Genomic DNA, 24,616 nt, shown 5'->3' on the forward strand with positions numbered 1-24,616 from the left:
TTGGTGAAAAGTGATCATATTTGTTTTATTGAGTATACAAAGGCAATTCTATTGTCCTCTAATAATATAATTTGGGAACAATAATCTCTGACTTGGTTAAAGTCTCCATAGGGACCTGCTTCCCAGATTCCTAGACTTCATCACTCACGACATCATACTTTTCAAAACTAGTGTTTCTGGAGATGGATCTGACAAGAGGATGGATTCCACCCTGAACATGGGCCCGTGGCCCCCGGAAGACTACGGGATTGGAGAAGAAATAGTTTCTTTGGCCACGTTTGAGTCCTTCCATCTCAACACCATGGTAATGGCTTTCATTATAAGAGCCGGTGTTGCCAGGAGCCACACAATGGCTGACCCAGCATGGCTGAGGGACAGCTGCCCGGCATGCCTTGGCGTTGGTGATGGGTCAACCTGGAAAGAGACAGCCTGCCTTTAAGGACTGCACAGAAGCCCTTACGACAGTCTCATCAGGGTCTGCCTTCCACACCGGACTTGTCCTAGTTCTGGATTCATAGCCCAGGAGGGAAGCTTCACGCAGACCTGATTCACAGGCTCTTCCTCTCGAGTTACTGCCCCGCAGTAGAGGGCGGAAAGTCCTTTAGCTCCTCCTTTTCTGGGTGCACCTCTGACATTTTGTTCATCTTGGTGAAGATCTCATTGATTTCTATGAAGGTCTTGGACTTGGTCTCGGGGACAACCAGGAAGGTGTAGATGGTGGTGAGAACACATATCATGGCAAAAATGATAAAGCTGTAAGCTCCGAGGCCCACCTGTGGGAGGGGAGAGGGTTCGCGTTCTTGAAAAGGTTCTTGATTTACTGCTTGAGTATTTTGGGCCTCTGGGGCCCCTGGGTGGCACTTACTTGAATGAATGGGAAGATCAAGCCCACAGTGAAGTTGGAGAGCCAGTGGACACTGCCCCCCACCATGTAGGCGGCCGGCCGGGAGGACTGCAGGAAGATCTCGGTGATGAGCAGTGCGGGGATGGGACCTGGGGAAGAAGAGGAAGAGCTGTCTTCCCTGCCGGCCGAGCAAGCCCACAGAGGGTCCTGGAGCCCCTGCCCGTGCAAGGTTCCAGAGGCATCTGGCCCAAGGCGGAGCGGTGTGTCTCCAGGACTCCTGGTCTCGTGGAGAAGCAGTGTGAGAAGGCACCTAGCAAGAGTCGGACACAACAGGTGACATCCTGTGATGTCCCTAAAGGGGGCCCATGACCACCTGTAAGGCTCTCTGTGCCGACCACACGGGCACCGTGCTCCAGCCTACACAGGCTGCTTTACCGTCCTCGCTCAAAGCCCTCTGCCACAAGAACACAGGCAGAGAAGCCATTTGGGCCGAATTCGCCCCTCCCTGGAGCCTCTCTAAGGAGCTCAGGTCAGCAGTTTCTAGGGCTGGTGGTACAGGAGGGGGCAGTGAAACCACAGAACCAGCTCTAGGGTACATACTGGGCCCAAGGGCATGTCCTATGACATAGGAGATGATGCAGGCGATGCTGACGTAGGGCATCCAGGATATTGTGTCCTGTGGGGAGAAAACAGAGTTGGATCACACCTGGCAAAGCGGAGACAACCTGGGACGGGAGCGTCAGGACTCTCGGTTCCCGGAGGGCCAGTAGCTCTGCCTGGGTTGGGAAGGCGGGCGCCAGGCACCTCCTTCTACAAGCAGCGCCACCTGGATGCCCCTGGAATACCGGCTGGAAGTGGGAAGTGCGCTGCTGGGGCGGGGATCGGGGCTGCACGGGATCCCCAAGCAGCGGACTCGCGCATGCGCACGAGGGCGCAAGCCCCCCCCGCCCCCAAGGCGCCCCCTTCCTCACCTGCAGAGCCAGGGCGGCGGTCAGCACGCAGCAGGCGGTGAAGCAGATGGAGAAGCCTAGGAGGAGCAGGAATCTCCTCCCCAGGAGCTCCACCACGAAAACCTGGAGGGAAAGGGCGAGGAAACGTGGGAGGCTCAGCAGGCCCACCTCCCCTGTGCGCCCACCCGCTCGTGTGTGTGTGTGTGTGTGTGTGTGTGTGTGTGTGTGTCCTTGAATGGCCAGCGGGCCTCCGCACTGCGCAGTCCAGGGGCCCCATTTGTCACATGGTGGCCCTGGCACAGGTAGTTGTCCCCAGTGTGAGACGTTGGAGAAGAGCCGCCTCTCACGGCGGTAGCTTCCGGAGTGGACGGTGGGGACGGGCCTCCATCTTTGGGGCCACAGGCTACCGCCCCCCCCCCCCCCCCCCCCCGCCAAGAGACAGGCTGGCATCTGAGGACAGCCCAGAGGCTAGAGAGGAGGGACCGAGGGGCACGTCGCCACTGAGCTCCGGGCTCCTTCCTGGGCCAAGACTCCCCACTCTCAAGGTGCCCTCCATCCTGGTGGCAGACAGGGACTCGGCTCCCGGGGACACTCACGGCGCAGACGGTCATCAGCACGTTGACCGCGCCTGTGCCCGCCGTCACGTACTGGACATCCTGTGCCCTCACCCCGGCGCTCAGGTAGATCTGGTCTGCATAGTAGTAGATCTGGAAGGCCACCCCCGAGGCTGGTGAGGCCGGCCGGGCAGCCTGGACCCCTCGGCGGATCCCTCCCCGACCCCGACCCCGTGCCTGCCCGCTGCCCCGGCCCCGGCTGCCCTGGTACCGCGTTCACTCCCGACAGCTGCTGGCCGCCCATGAGGACGACGATGGAGATGACCTGCCACCGCAGGGACCTCATTCTCAGCAGCTTCAGCACGGAGATGAAGCCCGCGGCCTTCTCGGCCCTGTCCTCCTCCCAGATCTCCTGTGTCTCGGCGTCCACGTCGTCCCAGCCGCGCAGTTCCCTCAGCGCTGGGGGAGGGAGCAGGGAGGGCGCTGGGGGCTGAATCACGCAACCGCCCGCCCCCCAGCAAAGATGCCGCAACCTGCGTCGTCGTTTCTTCCGGTCTCCGGGGAAAGCCTTACCGGTTTTGGCAGCCACGTCATCTTTCTTCTGAATGAGCAGGTACCTGGGGCTCTCGGGGAAGAAGGGCAACAGAAGGAGCTGCAGTGCCGCGGGGATCCCGGTCACGCCGAGGAGGATGGGCCAGCCTGCAAGGAAACCAGTCCTACGTGAGAACTGGCGCCCAGCCTCCTCTCCTGCTTCTCTCCGCCTCCAGCCCCACGGAGCCGCTCTGGCCCATTATCCTGATTGGTTTTCTCTGGAGCTGGAGTTTCTTTCTTCTCTTCCGTCCCCAGCACCTAGGATGGCGCCTAACCAAGAGCGGACACTCTAAATACTTAGAGAATGGAAGCTGACGAACAGCCAGTACCCACCTATCAGACGAACCAAGTGAAAACTTCTGACAACACCAAGCACTGACGAGAATGTGGGCAGGTGGGAAGTGTCCACACCGCTGTGTGGACACGTGGCATCTTTAGGGGACAGTCTGGCAGGAGCTAGTGATGCTGGACACCCACGTGCTCTAACCCAGCAGTCCCGCTCAGGAACGCACGCCTGGGCCACCAGGACACCGGAAGGACAAGGGCAGGGCAGCACTGATTATAGAAACAAAACCCAGAAACAAGGCGAATGTCCACACAGTAGAATGGACGCATACATCATGGTTCATTCGTAAGATGGAATTTTATACTGTGGTGAAAATGAAGCAAGTCAGGACAGGAGCCAGTCCCACCAATGTGATGTTGGGTGCAATGTGGTTCCACACGATGTGGTCCCATAGTATTAAGTCCGGAAACAGGGAAAATTAACTCTGTCTTCTAGAAAAGTGGTGAAACTCTTCTAGGGAAGAGTGAGGCTGCGATGATCATAAATGTTGGCACAGTGGCTCCCTTTGGGGGCGGGAAGGCTGTGACTGAGGGGCGCACAGGGGGCCGGCGTGGTTCTAGTTCCGGGCCCTTATGTATGTTACATCACTCAATAGAAACGGTTAAATAAGTGAATGAGTGGTTCAGGCTCCTTCTAGGAGCTGTGAATGCCCGACTCACCCCCTTTTCTCCTATGCAGGAGGTGATAACTGCAGACATCTGCGTGCCAGGCACTAGAGTCTAACGGCTTTTCACATGTAGCCCACTTCCCCATCATAGCAATGTCTGGAGGCAGGTACCAGGATCAACCCCATGTTACACCTGCAAACACTGAGGCATGGAGGGCATGTAGCTCCCTTGCCCGAGATCAGTTATTTAGGAGCAAAGCCGAGATTCGAACTCAGGCACATTGAACCCTGAATCCCCATCCTCCCAACCTTCTCCCACCTCTTGGCTCTGAATCCAGGGCCTGGCTGATCTGGGTCCCCCTTCTATCACCCTTGCACGGACTACAGCGAGTATGGACGTGCCAGCCATTCGGGCCGTTGCCATCTGCCCTCTGGCCCCCACCCCGCCCCCGACACTGAAACTCTTCTCATGAGATCTCAGTGACCCCTAACTGCCAAACCCAGACACCCTGTTCCAATCTTGACCCCCGTGACTTCTATGCAGCCTTTGTGCTGTGACTGCCCACTCGCTTCCAAGAACTCTGACTATTCTCTCTGGCCTTCCTTCCTTCTTCACTGAGTACCTAGTATGTGCCATGAATTGCGCCGGAGACACAAAGATGAGGAAGGCCAAGCCCTGCCCTCCACACTCTTGTCTAGAGGAGGGTACCGAGGGCTGGTTAGTCACCATGAAGGATGGAGGGACAAAGTGAGAGTCCACCACCACACCTGCAGCTCCCTGCATGCACAAAGAACTTTATGCTTCCATCCCCTCTGCCCACATCTGGAATGCTGGTCCTACCCGCCCCCCCAAGCCCAGGCCCTCTCTGAGACCCCCTCCCTGGGTGGAACCATGGCTGCCTCCCACACACCACAGAGCACTTCGCAGGCGCCAGGGATCCGTGGCTGTTTCTGGGTGCAGCTGGTTGGTTACGTGCCATCAGCGGGGGACAGGAACCTAGCTCCTCCACTCCTGGGCCCAGCTCTTTACAAGGGCGATTGAAAGGTGGGAGAGCTGGTAGTTAAACTCGGACTCAGGCCTGCACTGCCTGCATTTGTGTCCTAAGGAGACATTGCACATGTGATCCAACTTCTCTATGCCTCAGATTCTGCACCTGTAAAATGGGTATAGTAATAGTACATGCTTCATAGGTTGTTTGGAGGATTAAATGGCTTATATAAAAGACATCATGTCTGGCCCATATGTTTTGACTGGTGCTTTGTTAGTGGTGATTTCCCTTTCAGAGGTTCGAGACCCAAGACGAAGAAAAGGGAGGTCATGCAAGAACAACGCCAGTTATGAGTTGCTGTGCACCTACTGTGTGCCAGGCCCCAGGCTCTTGGGGTGGGGGGATGTGCGGCTCTGAAGTCTGGGTCTGGTGTGGATACCAGCCCTGAGACTCACCACCTCACCCACGGAGGCTGGGTCTTGTGACCCTCTTTCCTGGTCTGTGATGGGATGATCGCGGGCCCCTGGGCAGCTGCATTGCTGGGAGGCTCCAGTGCAATGGTGCCGGAGGCCTTAAGCACAGAGCCTGGCACCCTGGTGGCCGTCATTACCACGCCCCGGGTCCCTGTGTGACAGCCACCAAGCAACAAGAGAAAGATAGCAGCACCTCCTGCGCCCTCACAACTCCCTCATCCGTGTCCCAAGAGGGTCTAGAGAACGTCAGTCTGTCCCCACCAGCTTGTTCAGGCCCGCTCTGGGCAACCTCCAGCTCAGCACCGTGGGGTCAGGGCTGTGCAGGGGCCCCGTCGCTTAGAGAGAAAAGACCAGCTCATAGGAACGGGCTGGGGGTCTGAGGTGTCCTGAGCTCACCTGCTTCGTTTGCGAGGAGACTCCGAAGACCCAAGATCTGGGCCGCAAGGATGCCGACGGTGATGAAGAGCTGGGGCACCACCCCCAGGGCCCCCCGCAGGTTCTTAGGGGCCAGCTCCCCTAAGTACATAGGGACGACATTGGAAGACAGACCTGGGAGGGAGGGTGAAATAAAGACACCATCAGGAAACATGAATCTGGCAGGGATGAGCTCTGTCTTCAAACACATTTATTCTTCCTCAGCAATCGCATTAGCTGGGCTGAAACTGTCTCAGAACTGCAGGACTAAGCAAACCACCCCTCTTGCAATTCTTAGGCCTTTTAACTTTGAGAGAAAATAGTCTGACCAAAGAAGTTCATGGACAGTGCGTTTGCTTCCAGACTGGTGTCACCTGGGGACACAGGCCACCCGGACCTCAGGTCTTCCCTCCTGATTGGCTTGGTCTCGGAGAGGAAAAGCCTCGGTGTGGTTAGACTCTCTCTCCTCTCTTGCTCCTTCGGGGGGAAACCTGTTACTAAAAGGCCAAGGACCCCTGCCCACCAGCTTTACCTTCTGAGACTGTATATTACATAATAGGCTGATGCACAGACATCGAAGCACAAGCTTTATTTGTCAGTAAGCAATGAAAACTTAAATATATATTGTAGACTAACTGCATTCTGGGATTTGTGTAATGACTGAACTACTTCTGACTCCTCAGTATTTGATCTTGTTGGTTTTCCCGTCTTACTGATATCTGACCCCCTTATGAATAGGTGAAACAATTTAATAGGCTCTAAAGTATTTTCACAGATATTATCCCATTTAGTTCTCCTCAAAGTCCAATGAAAGGTTGGGGGTCTGGGAGGAAGGTCAGATGGGTTGTTACTGGTCCAAGTATCGCACGTGGAGCCAGAGGCAAGCTGGTGCTCAGAGAGACGTGGGGTCTGAGAGGGAGGCTGTGGCCAAGGGCAGACCAAGGGAGACAGTGTGGGGTGAGGGGAGGCTGGAGCCACTGGTGATGGGAGGGTATTTTATAGCACTGAGATAAGAGGAAACTGACGGCCAAGTTTTCAGCTCTGCAATTCTGCTCAAGGGCATCTCTGCTTAGTATTTTATTATTATTATTTTTGGCTTTTTTTTTAACATCTTTATTGGAGTCTGATTGCTTTACAATGTTGTGTTAGTTTCTGCTGTATAACAAAGTGAATCAGCTATACGTATACATATATCCCTATATCTCCTCCCTCTTGCGTCTCCCTCCCACCCTCCCTATCCCACCCCTCTAGGTGGTCACAAAGCACTGAGCTGATCTCCCTGTGCTATGTGGCTGCTTCCCACTAGCTATCTATTTTACATTTGGTAGTTTATATATGTCCATGCCACTCTCTCACTTCATCCCAGCTTATCCTTCCCCCTCCCCGTGTCCTCAAGTCCATTCTCTACGTCTGCGTCTTTATTCCTGTTCTGCCCCTAGATTCTTCAGAACCTTTTTTTTTTTTTAAAGATTCCATATATATGTGTTAGCGTACGGTATTTGTTTTTCTCTTTCTGACTTATTTGACTCTGTATGACAGACTCTAGGTCCATCCACCTCACTACAAATAACTCAATTTCGTTTCTTTTTATGGCTGAGTAATATTCCATTGTATATATGTGCCACATCTTCTCTATCCATTCATCTGTCGATGGACACTTAGGTTGCTTCCGTGTCCTGGCTATTGTAAATAGAGCTGCAATGAACACTGTGGTACCTGACTCTTTTTGAATTATGGTTTTCTCAGGGTATATGCTCAGTAGTGGGATTCTGCTTCATATTTTAAAAGGGGCATCACAGTTCATTAATTAATACCAATTCTTTCTGATTTTCACACAGAGACAGACAGTCTTTAGAGCAGCTCCTAGGTGTCTTGTGTGGTGGACGGGGGGGACACTGCAGGCCCAGTGCCCAAAGGGCTATGGAGAAAGCGAGGCCCTCATGTTGCCCGGTCACCATTCAGGCCCTGGTGGTCGCTTCTCAAGTCCAAGTGCTTCTGAACTTAGTTAATAGCAACACTGGAGAGACAAACACCAGGAGGTTTGTGAAGAGATGGGATTCCCTTCATGTCGGTGGAGAACAGTCTCATTCTGTCTTAAAAACAACTCCATGGGGCAACCCCCGGCCAGCCTGTTCTGACACCAAAGCCAGAGAAGCAGCTTTTAAAGTTTAAATTCCGTTAGTGAAAGTCTGAAGCGTTCTTATCAAAGGTGTTGACTAACAGCAAACCAGCAAACTGAGCATCTGGGGGTCCAAGCTGCATTGACCCTGAGCCCCCTTGGTCAGAGTGGCCGTTTACTTCGTTTTTAGGGTGTCTAAGTACCACGGGGCTTGATGACACCCTTTCCTGACTTTTCAGGAAATACGTGAAGGAATGAACAGCAAATAGATTAGGCTTCTGCTGGAGTTCTTCAAGTATGACCTGAAGACACAGGGGGTTCCTGACACCTTTCAGGGGGTCTGTGAGATCAAAACTGTTTTCAGAACCGTCCTGAGATGTTACTTGTCCTTTTCATTCTCGTTCCCTGACCAGTTTTCCAGAGATCACACGCCCTCTGACGTCACACCAACAGAACACAGAAGCAGGTTTGAGAACCTGGCTGTCTTCTGTTAAGTCAGACACTCAAGAGATTTGCAAAAATGTAAAGCAATACCACTAAATTGTTTTGTTTTAGAAACTAGAATTATTTTCATAAAGACATGTAATGGGCTTCTTAGTGCTATCTTAAAATGAATTAATACCTTTCTTGGTTGCAATTTCTAACATGGTAAATATTGATCAGTATAACCCATACGAGCTCCTTAGAAGCCTCAATAATTTTAAGAGTGTAAAGGGGTCCTGAGGCCAAAAAGTTTGAGAACTGTTGACCAGAAGTCATGCTTATTTAAAAGCAAAGGTTGGCTGGGAATTCCCTGGCGGTCCAGTGGTTAGGACTCCGTGCTTTCACTGCCGAGGGCCTGGGTTCAATCCCTGGCTGGGGAATTAAGATCCGGAAAGCTGTGTGGCATGGCCAAAAAAAAAAAAAAAAAAAAAAAAGCAAAGGTTGGGATGTTAAACTGTGATTTTTCTATTGGAGCCTAACATTTCTTTTTTGAAACCAGCTCTGAATTGTTGGCTGGCAATAGAAACGTCACAGCACCTGTCCGCTGCTGACAACTTCCAGGAATCGTCCATTTTTCATAACGCTGAGCCCGGCTGCAGGGAAAAAGTGCAGGAGCAGGGCCAGGCACCTCGGGACTCCTGGCCAGATGGTAGATGAATGTCCGGTGCTCTCAGGGAAAGCTAGAATGAATGAAGTTTGCCAGGGGGCCCATCAGTCCCTCCTTGAGGTGACCTCTTCTGTCTTCGGGAATCTTGTTTTCCTCTTCATCTCCCCAGCCCTGCAATCCCTCGCCACTTCCCCCAATACCAGGCTTCTTGCTGTCTCCTCTATTGTCAGTAAACTCCAGGGAAGGGGTTTACTGACATCCAGCCAAATTATCCCTTCTTCATCCCCATCCCTGTGTTTGGAAGGAGAACGAGTCACTTGAAAATGCCACAGCCTGGTGGGGGGCGAGTGAAGTGTCCAGGGTGCAGCATTTCCAGGGGCGCTTACCCTTGGGGGCCCACCCTGCAGTGCACGGCCCCGAGAGTGGGCACCTCGCTTGCCTCAACGGCCCTGGCCCTTCTGCCTACAGAGGAAGCCAACCTGAAGGAAGGCCACGGCATGGCTGAACCATGTCTCTCCAGTCTGAAGCCATCATGGGGGAACTGTCCATAACCAGGGAAACCCGGCCTAGGCAGCATGGCTTTGGAGAGGTTACTACCATTAACTCTTTTCTGGTAGAGGGATTCATGCATCTGATAATTTCTCAAGCTTTTTGGACAGAATACAGAATAATACAGAAATTACAGAAATACAGAAATACATTTTACATCCAACTTGGTTCTCACATATGTATAAAGATAAAGAACTGAAACAACGTTTCAAAAGACAATCCTTGGGCTTCCCTGGTGGCGCAGTGGTTGGGAGTCCGCCTGCCAATGCAGGGGGCGTGGGTTCATGCCCCGGTCCGCGAAGATCCCACATGCTGTGGAGCGGCTGGGCCGAGAGGCCCGCGTACCACACACAAAAAAAGACAATCCTTATCTTTACTACATGTGACACAGTCTACCCTAGTTAAAAGCAAAAAAAAAGAAAATACTGTTTGCTGATCCACCAACTGATCCTGAGACAGGCTGGGATCCGGGACCCTTTGCTGCAGTGTTTGCACCTGGACAAACATCTCCTTGAGCAACAAGCTGCAGAGAAACTATAAGGGACTAAAAATAACTGTGTGCATGTGTAGTTGGGGCAAATTATGGACAAAAAGGCCAAAGAAAACCCAACTGTCACCTCTGAAGAGCCAGGGGAAAACACTGGATGTCTTGAGCAAAAGCAGTGTACTGCGCATGCCCCCTGCACTCAACAGCACAAAGGGGTGGGCAAAACACCCAAGCCACCCCTCTGGCCTGATGCCTGGACACACCTCTTCCCTCACCCCATATAAGGAACGAGCTCGCCCCCCACCTCGGGGAGTGAGCAAGGGAACCTGTTACTTGTTTTTGCTCCCTCCTGCGGCTGCAGGGACCACAACAAAGCCTTGCCTGTATTTCTTGTCTGGCCTCTAGCCAATTTCTGTTGATTGGGGAAGGCCAAGAACCCTGGTCAGTATCAGTCCCAGCCTGCAGTTTAGAAAACATTGAGATAAAGAACTGGTTGGAAGGACCAGTCCTGTCCTAAGATTCTGTATCTCAGTCTTTCAAAGAACAGCTTTCTTCACAGGAAACTCCACAGTGAAGATCTGCCCGCGGTCCACACACATCCCTATCACGCAGGGGCTTAAGCGTCTACCCACAGCAGAGGTGTAGGAACAGCGTGACCCTATATGCTTCAGAGACCCCAGACTGGTTCAGACACCAGGTGCCTGTTCTCCCTCCCTCTGACCATCCCGAATCACAGAATGGTTTACCTGCACATATTCCCACCAAAAGTCTGGCCACAATTATCATCTCAAATGACTTGGCAACTTCACTGCATCCCATTAAGATCGCAGGCACGATGGAAAAGATGTTGTTGAACAGCAAGGTTCCTTTTCTGCAGAGGACAAAATACCAGTCGGTTTGGTTTAAGGATCTGCCACTCCTTTAACAAATGTTTGCCGAGCACCTACTCAGTTGCAGCAGTTGCTGTTGTGTTGTTCGATTTGCTGTTGACCTAAGATGGATACAGGTCCAGTGCATGGCCTGGTGTGGGAATATTCTCTGTGGGAGCAGATGTAAATGACCCAATGCAGAGGGCATCAGTAGTGAGGAGCAGAGGGAAAGGCTCCCATATTACAATACAGTAAAGGGTTCTGCAACCATAAACTAACATGAGTTTAGTGTAATCTTGAAACCCAGACTGGATGAGGACATTAAAGGAAAGGTTTAGGCCAATCTCACCTATCAACATAGATGTGAAAATCCTAAATGAAATATTAGCCAATTGAATTCAACAGCATATATAGGACTCTTTCAAGGTTAAAAACACCATATTAAAGATTGTACTGGGGAAAAATATAGGATTATCAATTGAAGTAGCAAAACAAGTCAATAAAATTTGATATCTATCATGATTTAAAAGAAAACCTTAACAAACTATAAAAATGAGGGAACTTATGTAAGCTGATAAAGGGTATCTCCTGAAAACCTATAAAAAAATCAAACTTGATAAAACTTACAAAACAGTCCAATTTAAGTCAAGACTGGAGTAGGACTTGGGCCCTGGAGAGCCAGACAAAGGCAAAGGGAAAGCTTCTCTGGAGAAGCCCCTCCCATTGGGCTCCCCAGGAGTTCCCCAGCCAGGGACCCCCACCCCCTGAGATGAAGCGTCACCATTACAGGACACACAAGACAATCCAACACCTGCAAGAGGCCGCACATACAAACAGCACAGATTCAGACAACAGGATTAGATAGAAGCCATCAAATATGTTTTAAATGAGTGGTGTCATAAAATAAGGAATCAAAAGCGTACTATAGAAAGAACAAGAACATGCATAAAGCAGAACTACCCAAAACAATAGCAAAAAAGATAGATTTTAAAAGCAAATGAATAAAACTTAGAAATGAAAAATATAGTCATTGAAATAAAAACGTAGTAGGTGAATTGCAGCTGAGGAAAGAATTAATGAATAGGAAGGCAGACCTGAGGAAGTTACATAGAAAGCAACAGAGAGAGAGAGAGAGAAGATGGGAAGTATGACCTATTAAGATAGGGAGGATTATAATATCACTAGTCACAGCAGCCAGAAGGTGGAAGCAACCCAGATGTCCATCGACAGATGAATGGATAAACTAAATGTAGTATATTCATACAACAGTATTATTCAGCCTTAAAAAGGAAAGAGATTCTGAATGCACCTTGAGGGCATTAGGCTAAGTGAGATAACCCAGTCACAAAAGGACAAATCTCGTAGGATTCATTCATATAAGGTCCTTAGAGTAGTCAAATGCACAGAGACAGAAAGTTGATTGGTGACTTATGGGAAGATAAGAAAGGGGCGTTATTGTTTAATGGGTACATGGTGTCCATTTTTGTAAGATGAAAATTATAGAGATGGGTGGTGGTGACGGGTGCAGAACAGTGTCAATGTATTTAATGCCAAAAACCTGTACACTGGGCTTCCCTGGTGGCGCAGTGGTTAAGAAGCCGCCTGCCAATGCAGGGGACATGGGTTCGAGCCCTGGTCCGGGAAGATCCCACATGCCGCGGAGCAACTAAGCCCATGCGCCACAACTACTGAGCCTGCGCTCTAGAGCCTGCAGGCCACAACTACCGAGCCCGCGTGCCACAACTACTGAGCTCGTGTGCCTAGAGCCCATGCTCCACAACAAGAGAAGTCACAGCAGTGAGAAGCCTGCGCACCACAACAAGAGTAGCCCCCACTCGCCCCAACTAGAGAAAGCCCGCGTGCAGCAATGAAGACCCAAAAAGCCAAGGAAATAAATAAAATAAATAAATTAAATAATAATAAATAAATAAGGCAACGGATTGAGAAGACATGTGCCGGATACAAGAGTACAGTGTGGACGTTACTTGCACAATGTGCTCAGAAGTGAAATTTCCTCCCAGCACCCTCTGTGCCTCCTTTTCCCATGTGTGACGAGGGGATGGGGCTTTTGTAAGGATTAGTGCAATTAGTATCCCCTAAAAGCACTTAGGATAGAGGCTGGCAAGTAGGAACCCATCAATTAATTGTTAGCTGCTACTGATATTTAAATAACACTGATAAATCTTTAAGAAAACCACAAACAACTGAATAGCATTTATCACATTTTCAATTGGACTAGCAACTGTCAGCTCCATCTTCAGACCAGACGGCTAGTCCTTCACTCAGGAGAAGCATCCTGCAGATCTGTGACTTGACTGACGCTCTGCCCACCGGTGGTCCACAGGGAGAACTGTGCATTCAACACCAACCTCCCAGCAAGACTTCAGGACCTTAGATCCTGAACCACAGCTTGTATGTTTCTATTCTCAGATTCTTTTTGAAAAAGACCGGAAAAGGGACCAAGGTCTGGGGTCTGGCCTTGAGCTCACTAGATCTGGGGCTGAGAACGGGCACTTTACCTCAACCCGCCTCCGCGTGCCCATCCTCGAAAGGGAGGGGCCTGGAGGGGAAGAACTCTTAAATACTGTTCATAACAAGGCTGCTTGCTCTCTCACGCCCATGGAATTTACCAGGGGGGTGGGAGGGCTTAAGGACCTTTCTTGGAATCAAATACAGAATCTCTGATGCTTCTAGAATTAGGGGCAAAGATTTAAGCTCTGCTCTTGCCACTGATGACACTCACAGTGAGGGTCGCCCTGGGACCACACGGTCTCACACTGAAGGGCTTGACATTAATCTCAGCCATTTCAGAGTTTCACAGGAATTTAATTTGGGCTGCATTTTGCCTGTAACTGGATTCCAAGGTGAAAGAACAGAGCAGTTAGCTTGTGTTCATTTAAGAAGCAGAGCTCAGGAGCACCAGTCTATGGTCTGAACTGGGCCTGATGTCTTGGCCATGCCATCTGGCATTTGACTCTTCTAAAGGCCAGAAGGAAGTTTTGGAAAGGACGATTTCAAGGCAAGAGAGGGTAAGAGCGGGAGTGAGTCCTGATCTCTGAAGCACTCTCTGCTCTTTCCATGCCCACCCCAGACCCTGAGACCCATCACCCCCACCCAACTCCAGCCCTGAGACCTTCATTGCCTAAGTCCCCAAACACTTGGTCAATGTCTGGTCTTCTTAACCACATTAGGAAACAACCAGCAGGGAAGCCCAGGAAACAGAAATCATCGCAGCAATCATTACCTGGTTTTATGATAATGATTTCTGCTTTAGGCCCAGGTTTTAAACTCTGATGCGGTCTATGAGTTTCAGGGAGTTGAACATTCACCTTGCCTTACCTGCCTAATGTATTCACCAAGGGGCCGACCATGAGGGAGCCGAGGAAGCCTCCAAAGGGAAACATGGACACAGAAATCGACCACAGCAAGGTCAAGGAGAATTCGTTTATGTATTCACCGATTCTGTCATAGTAGGTCTCGTTATAAAATGCTTTCATGAGCTGGAGAGCAAAGCAAAACAGAACACCAAAATAATTTGAGCTGGTTTTGCAGAAAGAACAGTGTAAGTTGTTGGGCCACCCGATGGGATGAGCTGGGCATGTTGGAACATCAACACGATTAAGTGGAGGAGAGGAATGAAGATTAACAGCAATTAGCAGGGGGCACCCATGCCGGGGTGGGCGGCTGGGAGGCCTCTGATGGGCAAGCTGCCGGGGATGTTTCTTTTTTTTTTCTTTAAAGAATTTGGTTGGTTCTCTTTATTATTTATTTATTGATTTGGCCACGCCCCGCAGCATGTGGGATCTTAGTTTCCTGACAAGGGATCCAACCCGTGCCCCCTGCAATGGACGCTTGGAGTCTTAACCACTGGACCGCCAGGGAAGTCCCTGCCCAGGATGTTTCTAACCCCAGAAAGGAATGACTCCAGGCTTCCAATCACGGAATCAATGCTGGATGAGCCTGGCCCCTCCAGACTCTGCTGTGGATTACGAGGCTGCGGAAGATCAGAGTACCCCCAAACCTACCCCCCACCCCTGGAGGCCAGCCCACCATGTGTCCAGCCAGGCCTGGCTCTCCACGAGAACCTGGTGTGTCCCCATGACCCTGTGCCTGTGCAAGTCCCTTGGGCTTGCGCTGTTTATTTCATGGGTTTCCCCCACCCTTCACTTGAGGTCCCACTGTGTGCCCTCAGCGTCTGTACAGTCCCACCCTAGTGGCCACCCGGGGAACCGGCTGCTCCAAACGCACCTCCCTGTTCCCGGGGGGCTGCGTCTCGCCCACCATAGCGACCTACCTCGGCAGGGGAGTTAATAGCGGCCACGTTGTACCCATACTGGAAGGATGACCCAAAGGCAGCTATCAGCGTCGCCAGGGCAAGCACTGGTGTCAGCCTCTGCAGGAGAGATCACGGCTTTAGGTAAGGAAGCAACCCGGGCTTCCAGGGAGCTCCTGATTTACTCAGAGTCTTGCAGAAAGATGGATGTAATGGGATCTGAAGACCCGTGGTCTTTCAACCACTCCGTGTCTGGAAACCTACCCTCCACGCACCTTGGGTGGAGCAGGTTTCTTTGACCGTAGCACTTAAGCCTGGATAATCCTTTGTTGTGGGAGGCTGTCCTGTGTGCACTGTAGAGACACACCTCACCCCATCTGGGACAACCTAAATGTCTCCAGACATGGCTAAATGTCCCTGGGGGCAGGTGGGGAATCGCCCCTGGTTGAGAATCACTGGGTCTCAACAAAACCGAAGGGTCACCCCCTCAACACACCACCTAATGTCTGAGCTGCTCCTGCGACATTCCTGCGCGGGACTGCCTCTGCTGATTGCAGCAAATGCACTCAGGCACTGCTGCAAACACAAACCCCCCAAAAAGTCAGAGAGAAAATGTGAAAATTTAAAATTTTTTAGGGCCACTGGTTAACTTCCTTTAGCCTCTGGACTGTTGCTCTAAGAGGCAGAAGGCATGGTGAAAGAGATATTTAAATATAGACTTCTGGGGACTCTTAAAACACACACATCCTGTGACGATATGCCCTTTGACACCTGGGTAACTGAACACTCATTTAAGACAATCTTTAATGACACGTGGGAATTCATTAGTAAAAGAATGAAAATTGGGAGAAAAATAAAAGTGGAAAGAGCTTTGCTCTTAGAATCTATGGATCTCAGTTTGAATTTGCTCACTGCCACTTTCTGGCTTAATTTCTGTGATCCTCAGTTTCCTTATCTTTAGCGTTAGGATAGTAACACCTCTCGGAGTTATTGCAAGGATTCATTATGGAAGCGTCTAGCTGTGGAGGTGAATCCACTGACTGGGGTGGGCCTGGGCTCTCTGAACCCACCACTGACGCCCTTCGTCCTGTACTACAACCGAGGTCCCCATCACATGAGGCTCAGCCCCTCTGGTGGCGAGCTGAGGTCCTCATGTCTCCCCTGGGCAGCATCCCCCCGAATCTAAGGGGGAACCTCTTGAGAGAGGCAAGTAGGAGCAGGACAGGCAGAGAAACAGTGGGCACCTGGGCCTCGCCTCACGCCCGGCGGGGACTGCTGAGCTAGTGACCCCCTCCCCGACCCCGCAGAGCAGGTGCAGGACCCGCAGGAGTCCTGGTCAAGAGCAGAACCGCAAGTGAAACTTTGCCCGTCTCACCTCTTCCACCAAATAATTAACAAATGCTTAATTCACAGGAAGTTTCTGGTAAAGATGATAAGAGCCACAGACAAGGCAGCCTATCAAGGAGCAGCGGGCTCTGGTTTCCAGTCTCTCCTCAGGCCCCACCACCCCCTCGGGCCAGGGGGCAGCAGGTGACAGAAGTGGGGGGAGCAGGGGATGGTGCCCAGGAGGGGAGGTGGGTTCCAGGGCTGTTGCTACACCGTGTTTTCTAAAGGCAGGGGGTGCACAAGTAGGCATACCCACCCCACCCCCAAAACCCCACCCAGGAGGTAGCATAGGGCCAACCATGTTACACTTCACCTCCTGAAGTGCTCTAGGTATTCATTCATTCATTCATTCACACATTGAGCACCCACTGTGAGCCAGCCATGGTTCTAGGTTCTAGCTACTAGGGATATAGTGGAGAAGAAAACAAAGATCCCTGCCCTATAGCTGTCCTATTGCTTGATTTGGTGGAAGGGAGGAAGGAAGGAGGGGAGGGAAGGAGGTGAGGAAGGAAAAAAAAAGTTGATTAAAATTTCTCCTCTTCTAATTCCCTTCCCAGTAAATGATAAACTATAAATGCACCAGGCTTCATTCATACTGCAGGTGCAACTCCAACATTCTGCTTTGATGGGTCCTAAGGTTTGAAGTCCTTAGCAAAGCTCAGTGGGGGAGCTGGCTGGTGTCCCGGGCCTCATGGCCCAGACTGGGGGGATCCTGCCAGGTACGTGGATAGCCAGCTCTCTGACTGCTTTTATGGAATTCTAGCAAAAATTATCAGAGACCTCACGCTGTAGAGTGTCTAAGCCTAGAGCACATAATTCAACTTCTATTCCTTGGCTTCCTCCTTGAATTCAAGCCATAGGCACATTCTAAGGACCCGTAGGAATCAGGGCTCACCCTTTGTGGAAATAGCAAAGACATTCTGGGTAAGTTCTCAAGTTCTTACCGACCTTGCTGGTCCAAATGCCTTCATTCTTATGAAACAAAATTATTTTTAAGGCAGGAAAAGAAAAATTTAACATAAAATTTTCTCTGCCATTTGAGCTACTATCCCCTCCCCTTTAGTGTGCATTAAGCATATGCATTACACATTAACTAGATCCCCTTAGAAGACACAGGAATGCCTACTCACACAAAAAAAGAAAAGAACAACAACAACAATACCCTCCTGGCACCAGCAAGCTAAATCCTTAGGAGATAACATTCCTTTCCCAATCCTGTAAGGGGCCACAATAACTCACTACTCACCTTGTTAGACTATGTAAACTGTCATATGTTACTTTGATGTATAACACTTCGTCTCAAAAATTATATAACTGTGCTCTGACTTCTAACAGGAAGAACAGTCCTAAGAGCTTTCTTTTTTTTTTTTTTTTTTTTTTGCGGTACGCGGGCCTCTCACTGTTGTGGCCTCTCCCGTTGCGGAGCACAGGCTCCAGACGCTCAGGCTCAGCAGCCATGGCTCACGGGCCCAGCCGCTCTGCGGCATGTGGGATCTTCCCAGACCGGGGCACGAACCCGCATCCCCTGCATCAGCAGGCGGACTCTCAACCACTGCGCCACCAGGGAAGCCCCCTCAGAGCTTTCTGAAAGACTAGCTGCCAGGTTATAATCCTCAAGTTGGGTCGAATAAAAATTTCCTTTCTTTCTTAGATTGACCGTTGATTAATTTTTTTCATGGACGGTGCAATAAACGTTGCATTGCATATTTATTGACAGCTGTCTATGATCTGTGTACCATGCTGTAGTCCAGTGAGCAAAACAGCTGCCCTCAAGAAGACTGTGGTCCAATGGGAAAGACAGACATGTTTTTAAAACTTCCTAATAATTTAATAATGAAACTAGAACTGGAGTAAGTTTTATGAAGAAAATCCACAGAAGTGGTTAAAGAGGGGAGTCAGGAAAGTGACTGAGAGAGGATGGGGGCCCGGGTAGGGTAGTGGCTGAGGCAGGGGAGCAAGAGGTACCAGCTTTGAGGACTATTTAGGAAGTAAAATCAAGGGATTCGGTACCCCTTGAGAAAAATGGAAATCAAAACCACAACGTGATACCACTTCTCACTCATTAGGATGGTTAAAACCAACAAGACAGGTAAATGTGTTTAGGAGGATGTTGAGAAAATTGGGATCCTCTCACATTGCTTATGGGATTGTAGAATGGTGCAGCCACTTCGGAAAAGAGGCCGGCAGTTCCTCAAAAAGTTAAACACAGCGTAAACATATGACCCAGCAATTCCACTCCTAGGTATATACCCAAGAGAATGAAAACACATATTCATGCAAACTTGATCACAAATGTTCATGGCAGCATTTTCATCATAACCAAAAAGCGGAAACAACCCAAATGTCTATGAGCTGATGAACTGATAAGCAGAATGTGGGCTATTCATGCAATGGAATATTATTTGGCCATGAAAAGGAATGAAGCACTGATACTCGCTACCAAGTGGATGAACCTTGAACACAAGCTACGTGAAAGAAGCCAGTCACAGAAGACCACCTGGTTCCATCGATGTGAAATGTTCCCAACAGGCAGATCCACAGAGACAGAGATAAATCAGCGATTGCCCAGGGCTGGGGGAGAAGAGGAGGAGATGCGGGGAAATGCGGAGTGACTGCCAGTGGGTAGGGGGTTTCTTTTAGGGGTGACGAAAATGTTCTAAAATTGATTGTGGTGATGGATACACAACTCTGTGAATAGATATTGAATTATATACTTTAAAGGGGTGAATTGTATGGTCTGGGAGTTATAGTCTCAATAAAGTTACTATATAAAAAAGGCATGTAAGAGAAATTCAGGGCTTAAGCTTTCTTTTTCTTTCTCCTCTTTTCCTTTTCTTTCCTTTCCAAGTGGGGAAAAAAAAGAATTTGGTACTGGGCAGGATTAGGGCATGAGGGAGGATGTCCAGGTCTCCGACCATCTTATTGAAAATGACAAATGGCTCAGTGGCCTCAAGACATGAGAGGGGACCCTCCTCAGAGGCCAAGGGAAGCCGGGACTATGAACTGTGCTTTTGAGAAAAACTAGGAACCAAATCCCTCATGCCCAAGGTAAACTGGCTTCCTGTTTTTCAAAATGCTGAGAACATTCTGAGACTTCAGTGAAGCAGCCACCTTCAGGGCTAGCCTTCTGACAGGGTGTGATTCAAGCTCTCTGGGAAGAAGGCCCCACCCAAACCATTTCTCTCTTAAGAATTTGTCTCCAGTTTCTCTCTCTACCACCAGAGAGACACTCTCAGTCTCAGACTTTTCTTTGTCAGGCGTCTCCAGTCAGAATGCAAATATGCCTGGAAAAGTGAGTCCCTATGAATTATTAACACTGTAAGTCACTCTATCACACTATGGAATGAACCCAAAGTTTCACAAACATTCCTTGAGGTCCGAGTGACGAGGGGAGAGAGGAGAGACAAACGTCATAACATTTTAGAGCTGGAGGGGCCAGGTGTTGTCGCTGCGGGGGGTTTACAGCGTGGCCACTGCAGCCCAAGAGCAAGGGGTTGCATCCTGCCTCTCCTGCTGCTGGCTGTGTGGCCTAGGGCCAGCTACTAAACCTCTCTGTGTCTTGGCTCCTTCATCTGTACAATGGGGACAGTGATACTGCCTTCCTCACAGGACTGATATGGGGAATAAGTGAGTTCATATATGTGAAACAGGCCCGCAGCTGGCTCGTGGTGGTACACACTCCAAGCATTACACACTATATCACGGTTTGCTATCAATATTAATTATTAACAGTGAGGACCCAGACGGGAAGTTAGTATCTCAACGACACTCAACTAGTTGGTGGTGGAGACACTCCACGAAAAATTCTGTTTTCACTTTCCAAAGCATTTTGGCATGTTTTTCTAATCATCTTATTTGTTTCTTTCAGGCCAAGAGTCCTTTTTCCCGGCGGAAAGTCCTTGATGCCCACCAGATTCATGTCTTTTCTCTTTACATATGAGGAACCCAAAGTCCAGTGAGGCCGTGGTCACACAGCCACCAGGGGACAGCCAGCCAGGCCCTCCCCACCAGCCCTGCGCGGCCCCTGGGCAGCCCAGCCTCTGTGGCCTGAGCTGCCGCCCCGCTTCCACTCAGCTCCTAAATCCCTCCTTGGCTTTACTTTGTGGTTTGAAGGTTCTTTTACAGTCACCACTGGAATAGTTCTGTTTTGACGTCTCCTGGGACACCCGGCGTATATTCACCCAAAGGGCCAGGTCTGCCCTCAGGCACCTGGGAAGGGGCAGCCTGCATCCCCCTGGATGGATCCCTGGAGGAGGCCCCCTTCCTTGGGGGACTGCAGGAGCAGGTGGCTGTGATCAGCCCATATCTTTTGCACGTGACCGTTGAATCATCTCCTTTCAAAATGTATCGTGCGTTTTCAGGGACCACCACGCAGGGTGTTTCTGTTCTTTTGCAGCCCCACCTGGGGGCACAGCTGGGCGGTGTACTTCTTTTGAAGAGACGGCACAGACCAGACCAGGGCCCCCCTGACCCCCAAATCCCTGAGTTCTTATTACCTCACAGCTCGTTTTCTATAACGTAGAGGCGATAACATTTGACCTAACATGTTCTTGTTGTCATGAAGTCCACAAGACAATCCCTGTGGAGTGATGCAGTAATCTCTAAAGCAGGCAATCTCGTGGGCGAGCGTGCTACTGGCATCTAGTGAGTAGACACCAGGGATGCTTCTCAACATTCTACAACACCCAGGCCGGCCCCCCATGGCCAAGAACTATCCGGCCCCCAAAGTCAGTAGTGCTCTGCTCTAAAGGATGGTCACAAAATAATAACACTTATGGGGGATCCACTCTGTGCCAGGTAATTTACACCCATGATCTCATTTACTTGTTCCAGCATCCCTCTGAGGTGGTATGGTTATTATTCCCATTTTATAGGTGAGAAAACCAAGGCACAGAGCAGTTAAATAACTTGCCCAAGTTCCCACAGCTAGAATAGGATGGAGCAGGAATGGATCCCAGGTACTTCTACCTCTCAGACCTGTCCTTAATCTGTGAGCTACAGAGCATGGACCCAACCTGTCTACGGCAAGGCTCTCCTGTCCACGACTGAATAAATAATAATTTGCACAAATAAGTACCTCCCCCATCAATATAAGCAGTTGCTGTTGTGATGAATAAAATGCAAATTTCTTAAAAGTGTTAATAAATTTATGTTACCTTTCTGTCCTTATGCATTTTCCTCAATCAAAAGACTCTAGGACTTCCCTGGTGGCGCAGTGGTTAAGAATCCGCCTGCCAATGCAGGGGACACGGGTTCGAGCCCTGGTCCGGGAAGATCCCACATGCCTTGGAGCAACTAAGCCCGTGTGCCACAACTACTGAGCCTGCATGCTGCAACTACTGAAGCCCGCGCGCCTAGAGCCCGTGGTCTGCAACAAGAGAAGCCACCGCAATGAGAAGCCCCTGCATCGCAACGAAGAGTAGCCCCCGCTCGCCGCAACTAGAGAAAGCCCGTGCGCAGCAACGAAGACCCAACGCAGCAAAAAAATAAATAAATAAAAATTTAAAAAATTTATTTAAAAAAAGACTCTAAAAGTACAACAGCAATTATATGGAGGGCAAGGGTGGGTGGGAAGAGGTGCAGAAAAATCTTTCGTCTCTAAAAGAAAAGGATTCTGATTATCTAAAAGGGAGGGAAACTCTGCTACAGATCTGAGTTCAATTCAAATCCTGCAACATCTTTTCTATCTTCTTTTCGTACTGGCTTAGTTCTTCACCTGCTGAAAAGGTTAGTGAAAATGCCCTGAAGCGAAAATCAAAACAAATCAAAAAACTCTCACAGGCCCTACTGTAAGGATTTTGTTGCTGGTTTCCGAAGCCCTTCACCTCAAGTTCTTACGGTGAGGGAAGTTGTGACAAACTCTTCCTTTGAGTCTCATCATTTCGGTTCCAGCCCAAAGAACCTCTAAATCTCAATATGTCCAAATGTCTCCTCTCTCTAGTGCCTGTGAAAGTCCAGCTGCTGGGTGAGCTCTGAGGCGCAGGCGCCCCAGTGGTCCTCGCCGCGCACAGAGCTCCGAAGGGCATCCCCAGCAACGCCGAACAGGCCCTGCCGTGGGGCTGCCGCTTGCTGTCTGGACAGCAAACTTACCCCTTCCCTCCTGACTGCGTCCTCTTGCTCCATCTTTGCTCTGGAAGCGCAGGGTCCTGCTTATTTCCTTTCAGCCCAAATAACAAATGCACTGAATGGCGAGAGAAGACATTCTGGCTGTACTTTGGCCAAGCCAGGTAACAGCCAATAGCATTTTTATAGGCGGGCTAAGGCAGAATAACCCTTTCGGGAACCCAGAGGTTTGTCTCGTTTTCGCTTCTTCTTTTAAGGGAGATGTCTGGGGTCTAACTCAGCAAGTGGGCACCCCCCAGGGACTGCAGGCGCAGTGCCTTCCCGATTGGGACAGTCTGCGGTATTTCCTTACTGCGAAAGTCAGGCTCGTGGTGAGTGACTGGAAGGGTTATTTCCGTCACAAACACATGGAAAGCAGCAGGTTCCAGTGACCCTACAACACAGCAGGTAACATGGGGGCAGGAGATGGGGTCATTAGAGGCTTCTCAGGAGTGGTCCCTGGCAGGAAGCCTGCAGCCAAATCTCTCCACTAGGAAGTCGGCTTTTGCCCAAACTACCACGCAACACTTTTCTCAGAAAGTTTATTTTCCTTTTTAAGGAACTCAGAGTCGCCTAGAGATGAGATTTTCCGTGTAATCATCACTATTGCAAAAGCAGTAAATATTTCAAATCCCTTTATCTGCAGGGCAGGGAAAGTGAGTCACAGCTGCTCGTCTGGGTCCTCCATGCGTGGCCAGGCCCCTGTCGGCCCCCTGTGCTCAGCACGTGTGCGGCTGCCATGCGGCCACCACACCAGGTCAAGTGGCCAAAATCCAGGGCAGGCTCGCAAAGCCGATGGGCTTTCATCTTTACAGGACACGTTCCCTGTTTTATTTGCTGTGGCGCAAATCCAGTTAATGTAGTCACATCTTCCCCTGTTCACCTTCAAATGACAGTTAACTGGGGGTCCACTGTGTGTCGGGCACTGGTCTTGGCATCAGTGCCAAACTCGGGAATTGTCATCAGGTGTCTCTGTGTGGGAGGCTGAGAGGAAGGTGACAGCGTGTGTGTGTGTGTGTGTGTGTGTGTGTGTGTGTGTGTGTGTGTGTGTTGGTCCCTGCTTCCCCATTCACGTGGGGGGGGTGGTTTGGGGGGATAGGGAGGTGTTGGGAGCAGTGGGGGGCGGGACTGACCGTTTCCTTTCTCTAACTTCATATCCTGTCCTTTTTCTCCTGGGTCACAGCCCTAATACCATGATTTCCCACTGAGGTTTGGCAAGACCAGAGGTTCCCAATTATTTCAAAGAGTTTTGAAAAATTCTCCAAAGAAAATGCACTTTAGTTGCAGGGCGGCGGGCAGGAGAGGGGTGGGGGGGGTGAAGGGAAGGGGACAGGTTGGGAAAGCAAAAAGAGCTGTCAGAAGTTTGCCACCATGGGTCATTGCCAGGTCCAGAGGAAATCAAGAGAACCACTTCTAGGCCCAGAGCTTCCACTTCGCTCCCTGGGGAGCTGAAAGCTGAGAGATGGGGCTGGTGTCGGCCGATGCAGACCTCCCCTCCCCCGGCCTCGACCTCCCACCTGGAGTGGAGGTGGTGGGAGGAGCCGGTGGCCCGGCCTGGGCCGGAGGGGGCTCTCCTGTCCCGCGGAGGGGAGGGGAGGGGAGGGGAGGGAGGGGGAGGGGGAGGGGAGGGAGGGGGAGGGGGAGGGGAGGGGGAGGGGAGGGGGAGGGGAGGGGGAGGGGAGGGGGAGGGGGAGGGGGAGGGGAGGGGAGGGGGAGGGGAGGGGAGGGGAGGGGGAGGGGAGGGGAGGGGGAAGGGAGGGGGGAGCCGCAGTACCTGGCTCGGCGGCCCCGGGGCAGCACAGGTACAGCCTCGGCGTCACCAACGCCTCAGCGGCGGGAGCGCAGCGCGAGCGGAGAGAACGCGGCGGGGAGGCCGCCGGGATGCTGGGCCGTGGGGCGCTGTCCCCTCGCCCCTGCCCCGGGTTCCCCTCAACCCTGCCCGCGGCCTCCTCAGCCCGGGACCCTCGAGCCCC

The 24,616-nt window shown here is 50.8% G+C and overlaps 1 protein-coding gene across 3 annotated transcripts in view; it reads right to left on the bottom strand.

The window, feature by feature from the left end:
• The window catches only part of LOC307195692 (solute carrier family 2, facilitated glucose transporter member 5), a gene marked incomplete at its 5' end in the record, with an annotated part of 59,237 nt that continues 34,621 nt past the window's right edge, over nt 1–24,616 (bottom strand). Inside the window, 12 exons of one of the 3 annotated variants that reach the window (XM_079940038.1) lie at nt 1–414; nt 544–773; nt 866–993; nt 1,445–1,520; nt 1,816–1,917; nt 2,391–2,501; nt 2,620–2,807; nt 2,922–3,047; nt 5,751–5,903; nt 10,760–10,884; nt 14,222–14,382; nt 15,177–15,275. In XM_079940038.1, the coding sequence (XP_079796164.1) occupies nt 570–773; nt 866–993; nt 1,445–1,520; nt 1,816–1,917; nt 2,391–2,501; nt 2,620–2,807; nt 2,922–3,047; nt 5,751–5,903; nt 10,760–10,884; nt 14,222–14,382; nt 15,177–15,275 (1,473 nt within the window). In that variant the 3' untranslated portion in view covers nt 1–414; nt 544–569. Of the gene's footprint in view, nt 774–865; nt 994–1,444; nt 1,521–1,815; nt 1,918–2,390; nt 2,502–2,619; nt 2,808–2,921; nt 3,048–5,750; nt 5,904–10,759; nt 10,885–14,221; nt 14,383–15,176; nt 15,276–22,631; nt 22,665–24,616 lie in introns of those variants that run through there. The other 2 variants (XM_079940040.1, XM_079940039.1) reach the window with 2 other exon arrangements.

This window comes from Stenella coeruleoalba, assembly GCF_951394435.1.
Source record: "Stenella coeruleoalba genome assembly, chromosome: 1".
NCBI lineage: Eukaryota > Metazoa > Chordata > Mammalia > Artiodactyla > Delphinidae > Stenella > Stenella coeruleoalba.